Here is a 14689-nt window from a genome sequence, read left to right on the forward strand (position 1 = left end):
CGAACCCACGAACCGGATCATGACCTGAGCCGAAATCTGAGAGTCCGACAATTCACTGACTGAACCCCCCCCCCAGGCACCCCCAAAATTAATCCAGTCTTAAAAACCACATATATGGTAACCTATTATTTTGGTGGGAAAGTATGCGGCAAGCTCTGGAGAGAGTTAAGGCCCCTGTGAGCTCCTTTCTTCCTCTTGGGTAGACGGTGTCTTTAATGAGCACACACCTCTGGCAAACTGTGCTGTTCTTTTGCTGCGGAGGTCCTCATGCTTGTCTTCTAGGGAAGGATCTGCAAGAACAATAGCGAACAGATGGAGGAAAGAGTAAAAGATGAAAAGAACAAAACTTGCTAAACCACTCCCAAGTTCGTCCCTTGTAGTTCAGGTTTCTAGACCTTATGTCCTCATCAGATCCCTGGGGTATCTTCCCGATGGGTCAAGCAACCCGCTTTCTATACACCTAGCTTCCTCTGTCTTCCCTGGCGAGATTACAGAGCCGGCCAACGGCAAAACAGGGATGCAACTCAAATTATTACATAGTAACACATACCCCTACCGACCCCCGGTATTCTCCATTCCATGCGTAAAATGGTTTCTTTAAATTCCCTGATGGCAAACTTGTCACTAAAACATATTAATTGGAAGCAATATAAGTCTTGCTTAGTGAATCCTCAAAGTGAGCGCGGTTAGAAGAGATTGAGGTATCCCATTTATTACCCCTATTGCTCTAGATATTGATATCACGCTACCTCTGTATTTTAAAGTCATAACTGACCGACACAAACAGTCTCTCTGGAGCAAATCCAGGGAGCAAAAGACTAACGTTTTCTATTGACCACAAAGCATTCAATGAAGTCCATAAGGAAAAGATCCTAATGACCAACACAGAAAGATTCCAGAAAAACTAACATTCGTGTTATAATCAGATAAATGAAGAAATATCAAAACCTCCTTATACATACAAAAGAAATGAAGTCTCTCAACTCAAAGGGTACCCTGGGCAGCATACTTATTTTTTAGAATGTACTAAGAATTCTTTTATATATCTCTATATTAGATACTTTTATAACATGTGTTTTGTGAGAAAAAAAAGACAAACAAGATATTTCCACTTTTTTTTTTTTTTTTAAAGAGAGAGAACGGGAGAGGGACAGAGGGAGAGAGAGAATCCCAAGCAGGCTCCATGCTCACTCAGTGCAGAGCCCAACACAGGGCTTGATCCCAAGACTCTGGGATCATGACCTGAGCCAAAATCAAGAGTTGGCAGCTCAACTGACTGAGCCCCCCAGAAACCCTCCATTTATTTTTAAAGGTACACAGAAGGGGGCGCCTGGCTGGCTCAGTCGGGAGAGCATGCGACACTTGATCTCAGGTTTGTGAGTTTGGGCCCCGTGTTGGGTGTAGAGATTAAAAATAAAATCTCTGGGGGCACCTGGGTGGCTCGGTCGCTTAAGCGTCCGACTTCGGCTCAGGTCACGATCTCACGGTCCGTGAGTTCGAGCCCCGCGTCAGGCTCTGGGCTGACAGCTCAGAGCCTGGAGCCTGTTTCGGATTCTGTGTCTCCCTCTCTCTAACCCTCCCCCGTTCGTGCTCTGTCTCTCTCTGTCTCAAAAATAAATAAACGTTAAAAAAAATAATAAAAATAAAATCTTTAAAAAATAAAAGATAAAAGGTACACAGAGAATCCAAAGAAGTCTCCAGATGAGACCACCAAATTCCTAAATCTGTAACCAGCAAAATTTGAGGTCAGTAATTAAATATTTGCCTTAAACTTTCTATTAAAGTAGAAAAAAAAACCAGCACAATTTCTCCATGATATCAGGAGTCATAGCAATAAATCTGGTTTGATGTGAATATGGCTATTTCCATAAAACTTCCGGGAAGAGAGAGCCAAAAATGCTTCAGTTAATCCCACGATGGTATAAAGTATAACCTGGGGCTATCAATTCAATTTGTACTAAATACTGATTGCTTGCAACTATTTTTTCCTCCCGGTTCAGAACTATATCTTTAATAAATTTTCTTCATCAGCTAGGAAGATCCAAATACCCAAATTAAGAATGCTATTATGCCTTAATCCATTAATAGGCTTGTTATAACCCAAATGCTATCTTTTTTTCAGGGTAAGAAGTTTGATTTTTCTGATGCTGCCGTCACGTTTATGCAACATCGTAAATGGGAGAATGTCATGATTTACATTATCATGGTTATCATTAATAATAATGCACAAACTAAAGAAACATTAAGAGTTCCCTGCTACTTAACTGGCGCAGCCACTCTGGAAAACAATATGGGAGTTCCTCAAAAAGTTAAACAACAGAACCGGGCGGGGGCATCTGGGTGGTTCAGTCGATTAAGTGTCTTGAGTCTCGATTTCAGCTCAGATCATGATCTCACGACTCATGAGTCTGAGCCCCACGTCGGGCTTTGCACTGACAGTGTGGAGGCTGCTTGGGATTCTCTCTTCCTCTCTCTCTGCCCGGGCCGCCCCCCCTCTCTCACAAAAAATAACCTAATTTAAAAAATCAAAAAACAGAACTATCCTGGGGTGCCTGGGTAGCTCAGTAGGTTGAGCATCCGACTTCAGCTCATGATCTCACAGTTCATGAGTTCAAGCCCCATGTGAGGCTCTGTGCTGACAGCTTGGAGCCTGGAGCCTGCTTATGATTCTGTGTCTCCCTCTCTCTCTCTCTGCCCGTCCCCCACTTGCTCTCTCTCAAAAATAAATATTAAATAAAATAGAACTACCCCACAACCCAGCAGTTGCACTACTATGTATTTATCCAAAGGATACAAACATGATGATTTGAAGGGGCACGTGCCCTCATGTTCATAGTAGCGTTACCAACAATAGCCAAACTATGGAAAGAGCCCACGTCTATTGGCTGATGAATGGATAGAGGTGGCGTATATATATATATATATATACATATATATATATATATATATACACACACACACACACACACACACACAATGGGATATTACTCAGTCATCAAAAGAAATGAAACCTGGCCATTTGCAATGATGTGGATGGAGCTAGTGTGTTATGCTAAGTGAAGTCAATCAGAGAAAAACAAATACCATGATTTCACTCATATGTGGAATTTAAGAAATAAAACAGATGAACATAGGGGAAGGGAAGAAAATATAAGACAAAAACAGAGACAAACCATAAGACTCTTCACTATAGAGAACAAACTGAGGGTTGCTGGAGGGGAGATGGATGGGGGGGATGGGCTAAATGGGTGAGGGGTATTAAGGGGGACACTTGTGGGGTGCCTGGGTGGCTCAGTCGGTTGAGCATCGGGCTTTGTTTGGCTCAGGTCACGATCCCACAGTTCGTGGGTTCGAGCCCCGCGATGGGCTCTGTGCTGACAGCTCAGAGACTGGAGCCTGCGTCGGATTCTGTGTCTGCCTCTCTCTCTGCCCCTCCCCTGCTCGCACTCTGTCTGTGTCTCAAAAATAAATAAATGTAAAAAAAAAAAAAAAAAAAAGGACACTTGTGATGAGCACTGGGTGTATGTAAGTGACGAATCACTGGGTTCTACTCCTGAAACCAATACTATACTGTGTTAACTAACTTGAATTTAAACTTAAAAAAAAAAGAAAACTTTCCCTGTACCTAAGAGAAACACTATGCTAAGCCGAGCGTGTGAGTTTGACTGCTTCCGTGAAATACCCCATTTGACTGTTTTCTTTGCAGAAGTGGATGCCTGGGCCAATTCTGGGATCAAATCCGCAGTCTCTAAGAAGGGCATTTCATACTCTAAGAACCAAATTCCCCTATTAAAACTTGGTTTGCAATCCTACTCATCCCCTTAAAATTCCTCCCCTTCAACAAGCTGAGGTGCAATTTACATGTCACATAACCTTTTTAAAGTACAGAAATTTGTCCAGCCCCTCTAAGTTTATAGTGCTTTCACACAAGTACCTGAGTTAATTCTGAAAATTCTGCTCAGTAAGTCCAAAGCTAATGTAAAATACTAGGAAACATAGAGTATCAACTTGAACCAAAATATCATGTAACATCTAATAATTGCAAATATATTTATTACAATTTACAGATTAGTTAAAGTTATATACACAAATATAATTTTAGCTATAAAATCCCAACAAACTGGTTACATTTAAATCACTGCATCTGTAGAAGCCAATTTAGAGTCTCCTCGTCCCCTAAATTCACCTTCCTTAAATTATAAAAAAATAAAATCTGACAGTTTTGATTTCAAGTTAAAGATGAAGAGGCGCTGTTATCACATTTCAAACACTCAGAAAAGGAAATTTTACCTGTCTGTACAAAGCCTTTCACATGCTACATTGATACTTAAAGCACCATTGCAAGACTTTAAACGTGCACAATGTTCAGTGACAGCTTCCAGGTTTGACTTTGTTCTAACAACTAGGATTGGGATGAAATGACAAGAATTTTTTTCTCCTTCAGCCCCACTTAAAAATAGCCCCTTCTGTCCTTTTCATCACTGTCTGATCGCTTCTTTTAAAGGAGGGTGGTAAGTGGGAGAACTCTTCCCCAAGCTTTTACTCATTTGGTAGTGAGGTCGGAATCCCCAGGGAACAAGGTTCCAAAATCCAATACGTGTCAAGCTATGCCATTATTTTCACATGAGCGAGAGGTGCAAGATTTCAGGCGGAGCCTGTGAAATAACCAGTAGGCTGCAGACTGGTTTTAAAAGAACGCCTAGACGCTCTCAATAAGCTTTGTTCAAGGCAAATGGTGCCTTCTTTCCATCTGACACAGCGGTGCTTGAAACCAGCCTGTTTCCACTGCGCTCCAGCAGGACTCTGCAAGTGCAGCCCCTACAGTGGCCTCAAGTGGAGGCGCACAGCGCCCGGGGGGTAAGGGCTCTGCAAAAATGGGACCGGCTTTGATGATGGCGTACTCGCCGTGTATTCACCTGTGAGTATGTATGTTATCACTGGAGGCAACGCTTAGAGCAGACTGGATGGAAGTAATGACCAGGTAGGTTATAAACTGAGGTAGTAACTCTGCCAGCACTTCTGATGAAAAATTTGTTTCCACACTGAAACAAGTTGAAACTGAAGAGGTCACCTGTCTACTCATGTGTTCCATCACCTGCGACAGGAGGCACGTGGGGTAAAGAGGGACCAATAGGAGGAGATCAACATTACCTCGGCCTAACAGATGTGCACCGTGTAGAGCTAACCAAGCAAACCAAGGACAATCAGTCACTGCAAAAACTTCAATTCAAAAGTGAACTTTGGGCTAAAAATATGAAGACTTTCGAGTTAAGTCTATAGTACCAATCCTGGAAGTACAGGCCTTGTCTTACTTCTCTCAGTAACAGAACACAATAAACTTAGATATTGACGGAAGTCTGTATTTTATGTTGCAAACTGGAAAATTCAGAACTGCCCATTTCCAAGTTTACAGTGTCCCCCTGACAGGTTTTAAAAGTGACGGTGCTGAGACGTGAGATTAATAACACTGGTTTTCTGTTGAGAGCATACACAACAGAACCAAATTGCTCTGAGAGGTCTCCTAGCTCCTTCCTAGGACAATTCTTGGCTTTTCAATTTAAAAAATAAATGCCTATGACGCAATCATTGCTTTCCAGAGTCTTTTACAACAATTTCTACCTGTTGCAACATGCAAAGAACCATTGAATTGGGAACGACAGTAACATGTACAGAACCCTCTCCGAGACGGTTTGCACAGAAGTTAAACGTGTTAGACATTACAATTTGGCAGAAAGATGCAATTTTCCCAAACACCAGAAGAGTCCTACACATGGAAGTTTTGTGGCGGTTCCTGAAAGTGTCTTAGGTAGAACTTCACCTAGAAACAATGACCCACCACACAACTTTCAACCAGAGTCATTTTTAGTAGAGGGAAAAAAAAGTTGACACAAGATATTTAAGCTGGTAGCATACACAAGATTATTTTCTCAGCTTTTAAGTTAGAAGGGCCACATCACTGAGATAAAAAGAGAGAGAGAGAACATAAAAGCCTCTTAATTTTAGAATGTCAGGGAGGAAGAGCCCAGCGTTTTCAGACAGGTAAACATAATTTAAATTAGAATGGCAAATGGGCTTTGCACCCTATAAATATTGTTTCCCAAGAAAATAAGTTTTGGAAATGCAAAATTACACCTTAAACGGTCCCCTATTTCACCTTGGCAAGCACAGAACATTCAAAAACACATCCAACTAAGTCAAAAAAGGGAGGATTAGAAACCACATCATCTCATCCTTCATTACCAGGGCTCGGCTTCAAACCTGGACATTTCTGAGTGGGATTGGTTGCAAAAAAAAAAAAAAAAAAAAAAAAAAAATAGACTAGGTCACTGGGTCCAAGTTGCATATCCTCTAAAAAAAAAGGACAGCTGCCAAATTTTGTTTTTAAAAGAAACCTCTCAAATAAGAGGTAGTGTATGCTCGAGTTAGAGGCTGTCAAACCATCTTAACATTGCTCGAAAGCAGTAAGTCCCTTGAAGCATGTTTCCTGGAGTCTATTGAACATTCTTTCTCTGTGCTCAACTGTCAAGCAATATCCAATAGCATCTTCTGTTTCTTGAATTCGTTTCTGGAACCTGCACCCATCCCGTGCAAATTCTTCCCATGGTCCTTTGCGGTCCTCATCACCACTTATATAATACTCAGTAACTTCTTCAAGGAAGGTTACCTATAAAGACAAAGACTATTTTTAATCGTGCTCTAGGATCTTACAATCATTGAGGTAATTAACCAAACCTTTATGCTACTAATTCTTTCGGAATATCAAACAACCAAGTACCTCAGAGGAATATTTGGTTTCAACTGTAACAGAAGTTTAAGAGAAAAAGAAGAAAGTAGCAGTACTTCTGACTGATTAGATGGCATCTCAATAAATAGTGAGCAAATGGCCATTTGCACCTACCTGGATGGAACTGGAGGGTATTATGCTAAGCGATATTAGTCAGAGAAAGACAAATATCATAGGACTTCAACTCATAGGAGGAATTTACGAGACAAAACAGATGAACGTAAGGGAAGGGAAGCAAAAATCATATACAAACAGCGAGGGGGACGAAACAGAAGAGACTCTTAAAAATGGAGAACAAACCCAGGGTTACTGGAGGGGTGGTTGGAGGGGGGATGGGCTAAATGGGGAAGGGGCATTATGGAATCTACTCCTGAAATCATTGTTGCACTACATGCTGACTTGGATGTAAATTTAAAAATTAATTAATTAAATTTTTTTTTTTAAAGCGAGCAAATGCCATCTTAATTTCCTTCACACATACACATACATTCCTGCCCCCATCTGTCATCGTGTTGTTCTACCTCCCTCCTCTTGGTTTTGGTGTTAAGAAAATGAATCCAGATGGGGAACTGTAAGTCTCCTGATGTTTTCCTTGTTGGTTTTTTTTTTTCCAATCCTTAGGGAAGTACAGTTCTGTGACACTTTTCTTCCAAAATGACAAATGTTTCCCCCAGAACTTTTCAGAGATATTTGAAACAGTTATTCGGCAATGTCAGTCGATGCTTTTCTTACGGCACCAAAAGCTTTAACAAGACCTTCACTATTTCTATTCTTTTTCCTTTTAAATAAAATTTCACTTTTTCGGTGCTTTCCAACTTTTGCATCATGAACATGTAGTGTTACGCTTATACTATTACTTTTGTGATCAGACTATTAAAAAGGTTACTTAGTCAACAAAAGACAGCAAAATTAACATATTTTAAGGCTATGTTGCTAAGAGACTTTGTGGTTGAGATAAAAACCCTTTTCATTCCTCCTTAATATGCTATCATTACATACACATGAAATTGTAAATATTATAGTATGCGTGATTTCACGTAATGAGTGACAGTCCCTTTTTAACCCCTACTTAATTTCTAACAGAAGTTTCTTTCGGACGGAGCGAAGTACAAAAGTAAATACTTGCTCTAAAATATGTTCAATGGTTACATCAGCTAATCCCACCGTGGCCTACTCCTTTCTCCTTTCCTTCCCTTTACATCAGGCCAAGGAATGCCCTCGAGGACAATTAGCAAGCATGTAACATCTTACTAGATATTGCATTCTAGAGTTACTCACTCATGGTGTCCACTAAATAATAACAACAACAGGGATAGAGTGTTTACCATATGCCAAGCTCCCTTCAGAGCACTTCACAATTTCTACCTCATTTAATCCTCAAAGGGCATGTACGATTATCACCTCCATTGTATAGAGAAGGAAAGAAAGGCAGGGAGGTTAATGGGCTTGTTTCAAATGACACCGCTTCCAGGAGGTGTAGCAAACAGACTGCAAACCGAGTGCGGCCCCACAGTCTGCACCGTTAGTGCCGTGGCACAGGCGTTTCAAACTCCCATAGCTCAATGTTCCGTTTTAAGAATTAAGCACTATCAGGGGCGCCTGGGTGGCTCAGTCGGTTAAGCGTCCGACTTCAGCCCGGGTCGTGATCTCGCGGTGAGTTCGAGCCCCGCGTCGGGCTCTGTGCTGACAGCTCAGAGCCTGGAGCCTGCTTCGGATTCTGTGTCTCCCTCTCTTTCTGCCCCTCCCCTACTCATGCTCTCTCTCTCCCTGTCTCAGAAATAAATAAACGTTAAAAAAAAAAAAAAAATTAGGCACTATCCACAATTCCCATATACCTGAAGAATGTCAAGTACTAAAAGGCTGCCCGAATAATTTTACTATGTTTTAGACATAATCCTTTATAAATGTTGCTTCCACTTCATAGTCAGTAGTCTCCCAGCTACTTGACTCATCTCATTTTTACTCAATGAGTAGGCGAAAATGAGACATGAGACTGGCCTGAGGTCCCTGAACTGTACAGCTACCATTTAAAGGCAAGGGGATGAATTAGGAGTGTTATTTACTCATCTCATGTAAATCATGCAATAACTCATACAATAGATGCAATTATTACTCCCATCAGATAAATGAGTCAATCAAGGCCATGAGAGGTCAAGTTACTTTGCAGGTCTGGCTGTCTTCCCAAATCTCTTGGCCCTAACAGCTCAGCAGGAGGGAACACAAGTCTCCAGATACCAAATGTGCATTCCGCTGCCCCACTTTGCTTTTTAACCTAGTCACGGAATAGGTCATTTTGTCAGGGGCCCATTAAAAATACAGAGAAAAGATCTTTTATGACGACATTTACAGAAGAGTGAACGAATTTTTTAACATGACTTATTCTACTTCTACAGGCGAGACATACGTTATCACCATTTAGAGAAATTTTCTACCCAGGAAGAGTTTCAAAAGATTAATTCAGCTGGCTATTTGGAGCCAATAGATTACGGCCCTGTCCGCTTGAAACTCTGATGCGGCAGAGTCAGAGGGCAGCAATAATTTCCCCTTCTTTCTCTTTCCAAGTAAGTGTACAGGAAACTAAAGAAACTTTCCCTCTACAACAAAAGACACCCTGTGTGCTTAGAGGGATTCCTCTCCAAGTAATAACTTTAGGTGAAGAAACAATAGAGGGAAAATACAAAGCAATTCAAAGGGCTTCCCAAAATAAGATTAACTTGACAATGTGTTAAAAGAATAAAATGTTCCATGAAGTTTTTGAGACTAGTTTAGGAAGCAACTACTCAAGTTAAGCCTAGTAAGTGACCATCATTGTTACACATGATTATTAACCAGTAACTGGCCAATGAGAACTAATAACTAATAACTAATTGCACTCTTAGGAAAAGGCAATACTATTTCCTGGTTTTTGGGTTTTTTACTGTCAAAGTCACGTACATGTCAAAAAGTCTTTCATACTGAAACTAGTATTTTCTTTCATGGCAAACAACCAGACAAATCTGGCCTGCTACTTGGTACCATCATCCCTCTGGGTCCTAATGGACAGTAATGAAGACACTGTTATCCCGTAAATAAAATATTAAGGTCTGCAAATGACGTACCACATTTAAAAACTCTATGGCTACAACAGGACCTGACCAACCTCCCGAAAAATTTAAATTGTGTATACACACAAGGTTTAATTTTTCTGTTCCGTAAAAAAGAGTGGAAAGCTGAAGTTTGCATGCAAACAGCCCACAGCTACAAACCCAAATGAAAAGGGCACTTTCCGGGGCGCCTGGATGGCTCAGTCGGTTAAGCATCTTACTTCGGCTCAGGTCATGATCTCACACTCCGTGAGATCGAGCCCCACGTCGGGCTCTGTGCTGACAGCTCAGAGCCTCGAGCCTGCTTTGGATTCTGTGTCTCCCTCTCTCTGACCCTCCCTCGTTCATGCTCTTTCTCTGTCTCAAAAATAAATAACCATTAACAACAACAAAGGGCACTTTCCTGCTAACGTCTATATCCCAGTGTCTTCCATCTGGACAGGAACAACATTCTACAAGAGGGAAGAAGGGGGGGTGGAGGTGGGAGGGTGTCATTTCTTAATCCGAGTATATAAGCTTAGAGTCCTTCTGCGCAAAAAATATGCACGACTATGCCTCCAGAAAAGTCATCCTATTGTATTTAACCGCGTCAAAACAGTGCAAATTAACAGGCACATTAGAAGAAAGACACAAACCTTTTTCCTCTTGATACGCGTCTGTCTTTGTCCAGAAAGAACCCCACCCTGTCCCAAGTCTGGACCTTCGGTTTCTCGGCTCCCTAACAGGTGCACCTCACAAGAAAGTAAGGTGTGATACTCCGAAATGGCCGCAGCGGGCTCAGACGGCCTCTCTGGGTCGCAACAGCCTTTCCAAATTTTCCCTGATGTTTGAAAAGGAGCCTTAAAATTTAAAAGGTTGTAGGGGTCATCGGAATTACAGAAAGAATTCCACAGTTTGAGATTCTCTGCTTCATCTGCACTAGATTCCCAGTCCTCTTCCTCCCCAGAATTCTGGTCAGGAGACTCGGGAAGGCTTCCGGTCTGGGGAGAATTCTCTAGATCAGACTTGTCAGACAAATCCTTCTCGGAGTCAGAAGGGGCTCCAGGAACAATTCTGGCAGCAGTCTGAATTGTTGCCGTAAAGTTTTGGGGATTATACGGATCTACGCTATAGAAAGAGTTCCAAAGCTGAAGCCCTTCAGAGTCTTGTTCAAGGTCTGATTCTGAGAATGAGCTATCACTATCAAAACCATCATCCTCAGCCTCCTCATCCCAACCCTCACCTTCGGAATCAGAACTTGTTTCCGGGTCACTGGACGCGCCTCCCAAAATGTAATCTATCAACCTGTTGCTACAGGCTGGTCTCGAGGATAAGGGAATGTCATCCTCTAGGTCCGAGGAGTCAACTACACTTATTTGGTCCTCGCCAAGCTCCTTTTCCACCGGTACCTCACGACATGGACAGCCTTCTGAAGGCCCCGGTTTCTCCACAGCAAGCGGGTCCTCTGTGGTCACCAACGCGACTTCCTCCTCGGTTCCCGGTTTCTGGGCGGTTCCGGGAACGGCTCCAGCAGAGGGAACACACTGTGTGGGACTGTCTCCGCCGGGTTGCGCATCCATCCGGAGCAAGCTGTGCTCCTCCTCCAGACTGTGGTAGCCATGATCTTGGTCTGGGCTGGGTAACGCTTGCCCCTTGCTGGCCTGCTGGAGGAATTCCAGCCGTTTCATGCGAAGATGGTGGATTTCGGGCAGGCCCTCTCTAGAAAGGGGCGGACATCCCCGCCAGGAAGCGCAAGTGATCTCTGCCTTCAGTGGCTGGGGAGGGTCATGGGCCTCAGTCACACAGCTGCTCTCGGGGCTGAGGGTCTGGAAATCAACTAGCTCGCCACTTCCCACGCCGCTCTGATAGCCGAGCCCCACCCGGGGCAGGGAGTCCAGATAGGAGGGGTTCAACAAATAGGAGACCACGCTGAAACTGCTTACACGCTTAACGTTTGGAGGCCCGGAGGGCAAAGAGCCAAGTTCCCGGTCCGAGCAAAGATGGCCTTGAAGGCCACTCGGCAACAGCTCCACTCCCCACAGCTGGTGCTCTAACAGAAAAGCGTGTGCCGCGGGGTCCAGGGCTCCAGCCTTGGCTTTGAGTTCCGATGTCAGATCTAAAGACGAGCACTGCCAGTGGATCCCCTCCTCCAGCCAATTGAGGGGGCTGGCACCAGAGTCGTCCGAGGGGTCGAGCCGCAGCGAACTCAAAGATTTCTGCGCGGGGGGCGCGGCTGGGTCCTCCCGAGCCTTCAGGGCCCTCGGGGCGCTGGACCCTCCAGCAAAATCTAGCCATCTGGTCGGAACCATCTCTCCGAAAAGCTGGCCCCAAACCAGCAGCTTCTGAAGCAGGCTGGGGAGTGGCGCGAAGAGCTGGGAAAGCAGCTTCACCCAGTAGCTGGTCCGAGGCTGGGGGGAAGCAGCAAGTCTGGGGTCCCCGGAGTGTTCCGGGGCAGGAGGCGTGGGCAACTTGGAGGTGCCGGGCTGCGGGCGTCGAGGGAAGAAGAAGGGCAGCCGGATCCGGGAGCCCGGCCGAGAGGCTGGCCGTGGCCGAGACCCGTCTGCTGCCGGCTCCATCTCCTTGTTCTTGGCAGTCTTCTCAGGGCTGAAGGTCGGACGGGATTCGGAGCGGCCTAAACAGTCTTGGCCGGAGTCGGGGCCCCAGGCCGATCCCCGGGCCAGCAGAAGAACCACAGCGGGAAGCGGCTTCCGCCGCGGGCGGCAGACCACAGTCCGGAACGGCAGGCGCAGGACGTAGCGGCCGAGACGACATTCATCCTGGCGGGAAGAAGGTGTCCTAGTCCGCCCGAGGCCTCTCCACCATAGATAGAGCCCTCCCGCGGCGACGGCAGCGACTGTCCAGAAGAGACGGACCGTTAAAAAGCCCCTCGGCAGCGCGACCCCGGAAGGGCTGGGCAAGAGGACGCGGGTGGAAGCGAAGCCCAAAATGGCCGCGGGGCCAGCGCGGAGCAGGACACCCCCAGGCGAGAGGACGAGACGAAGGAGGGCGGCTGGCTACGCCACCAGCCCCGCGTCGCCCAACGTCACTCGCACAGCCTCGGCGGGAGGGCCTTTCCCCACTCCGGCGTGCGGCCCCTGATTGGTCTCCGGCCGTTCCCTGTCGGCTTCCTTACTCTCGGCGGACCCAGCCCGCCCGCCGGAGGTTGCATCAGCCGGGCCTAGGCTGTACGCGTGCGCACTGGTTCCCCCGTGGTCTCCTAGGAGACCGCCCCGCCCCGGTGCCCCCCAGCCCCACCCAGTCCTTTGGCCGAAAGGGGACTTTGCCAGATAACCCGACAATTCCCGGAAGCCCTCTTAAGGTCCTAATACACACCCAAGTGTGTACACTTACCTTAGGCTTGCATATATCGGGGTTCCTGTATTGAGTGCTAAGTAGATCGTCAGCATGAGATCTTAGTATAATAAGAATTGACAATACTGTGTAAATACACGTGTGGTGTTAAGACACTAATAATTTGGAGTGAATAATGACTGCAAAATCATAAGGGAAAAATGAGTCATTCTTATGCATTCGTGCCCTTTCGGTTTTCGAGTTTCTAAATCACTACTTAGCTTTGCCTACGACCCAGCTTTCAGTATCTAATCCACATACATCTCCCCACGAAAATGTGAACTCTTGTTTCTTAGGTGGTGCCCTATTAGACTGTCCCCTTTCAAGAGAGGCAAACTGAAGTTGCAGAGGAGGAAAGAAACGTAGTCCTCGGAGGTGTTGACTCTCTTATATGCTTCCCAGGAGGCAACACATTCAAGTCCTATTTATGTCCTGAGCCGCCCAGAACCGCAGGATACAGCATGTAAAGGACACACGGACCGTTATCCTTTGAAAAAATTTTGTCTATTATAATTGCTATATTTAATTCTCCTTAGTTCATTTCTTTTTTCTGCTAAAAGTTTTTCATTGACACCTCTGAAATTAAAAAAAAAAAAAATCTGTTACAGACGGAGTGTGGCAATTTTAAGCACTTAGCGACTGCGGAACGATCTTTCAGGAACCAGGAGGAAGCCAGCTGCTCTTCCTGCTTCAATGGGACTGTTCAAAGAACAGCCACTTCCTTCTAGGAATCTAAAAGGTCCTCAGTTTCTATGGTTTACCCCCTTATTATCTTATCCATAGCTCTGGAAATATCTCATTTTCAATCCTAAGAACTTCAGAAAAAAATGTGTTAATAATAGGAGGTTAATAGAAAAGAGACCTAAACATGAAAATTAAATACTTGAAGCCTCAGTTTCTTGGTTGTCAAGTGAGACTAACAATTCCTCTTTCAACAGGTTGGTGAGAGAATGAAATTCCTAATACAGTGCCTAGCCTAGAGAGAGTAGGGGCATAACCATCAGCTAATACTTGTGATTTAGCAGCTAACAATGGTTTCCCATGGCCTACGCAATCAAGGCTCTGTACAGCCTGTCCTCCCACTATGCTTTGCCAGCCTTCTCTTCAGTAACTTCCGTTCATGCGTGTTAATACTCCAGAACTTTGGACTTGTGGCCTGCCTCTATGCGTGCTGTTTCTCAGCCAAGAAAGCCCTCTTCCTCCCCCGTATATAAGTACTCATGCTTCAAGGTCCAACTCAAACATCAACCCCTTCTTGAAATCTTTGTTGACCTTCCGGGTCAGAACAATATTATTATACACTACTTGAACACTTCACATGCTACACTACATACACCTATAAATGTTCTTTCCTGCTGGTTTCAGCTCCTTGAGGGCGATTTCCCAATACCTAGCCCGGTGGTTCCCAAAATATGATCTGGGCACCCACAGGGATCCCATTTTCAGACCCTTTCAGGGGGCCCTCAAGGCCAAAATAATGTTCATAATAATA

At 44.7% G+C, this 14689-nt stretch overlaps 1 protein-coding gene across 4 annotated transcripts; it reads right to left on the bottom strand.

Moving 5' to 3' along the window:
* Positions 1–53: 53 nt before the first annotated feature.
* PPP1R15B (protein phosphatase 1 regulatory subunit 15B) lies at positions 54–13035 on the bottom strand. 4 transcript variants are annotated; one of them, XM_043568922.1, is made up of 2 exons: positions 11090–13003; positions 54–290 (listed from the first exon to the last, which is right to left on the bottom strand). In XM_043568922.1, exons 1-2 carry the CDS (start codon positions 12420–12422, stop codon positions 166–168), a joined length of 1458 nt encoding a protein of 485 aa, XP_043424857.1. In that variant the 5' UTR covers positions 12423–13003; the 3' UTR covers positions 54–165. The 4 variants fall into 4 exon arrangements, with proteins under 4 accessions (XP_043424857.1, XP_043424855.1, XP_043424854.1 ...); XM_043568920.1 differs by having other exon boundaries at positions 56–290; positions 10503–13000; XM_043568919.1 differs by lacking the exon at positions 54–290 and adding an exon at positions 4037–6664 and having other exon boundaries at positions 10503–13035.
* Between the last annotated feature and the right edge of the window lie 1654 nt (positions 13036–14689).

The sequence above is a fragment of the Prionailurus bengalensis genome, chromosome E4 (genome assembly GCF_016509475.1).
Source record: "Prionailurus bengalensis isolate Pbe53 chromosome E4, Fcat_Pben_1.1_paternal_pri, whole genome shotgun sequence".
NCBI lineage: Eukaryota > Metazoa > Chordata > Mammalia > Carnivora > Felidae > Prionailurus > Prionailurus bengalensis.

Excerpts from the sequence above, each read along its gene's own strand:
- PPP1R15B (XM_043568919.1), bottom strand. The coding sequence starts at position 12,422 with ATGGAGCCGGCAGCAGACGGGTCTCGGCCACGGCCAGCCTCTCGGCCG. Across the intron at positions 6,665-10,502 it reads CGCGTATCAAGAGGAAAAAG|GTAACCTTCCTTGAAGAAGT; the intron begins GTTTGTGTCTTT and ends TTGTCTTTATAG.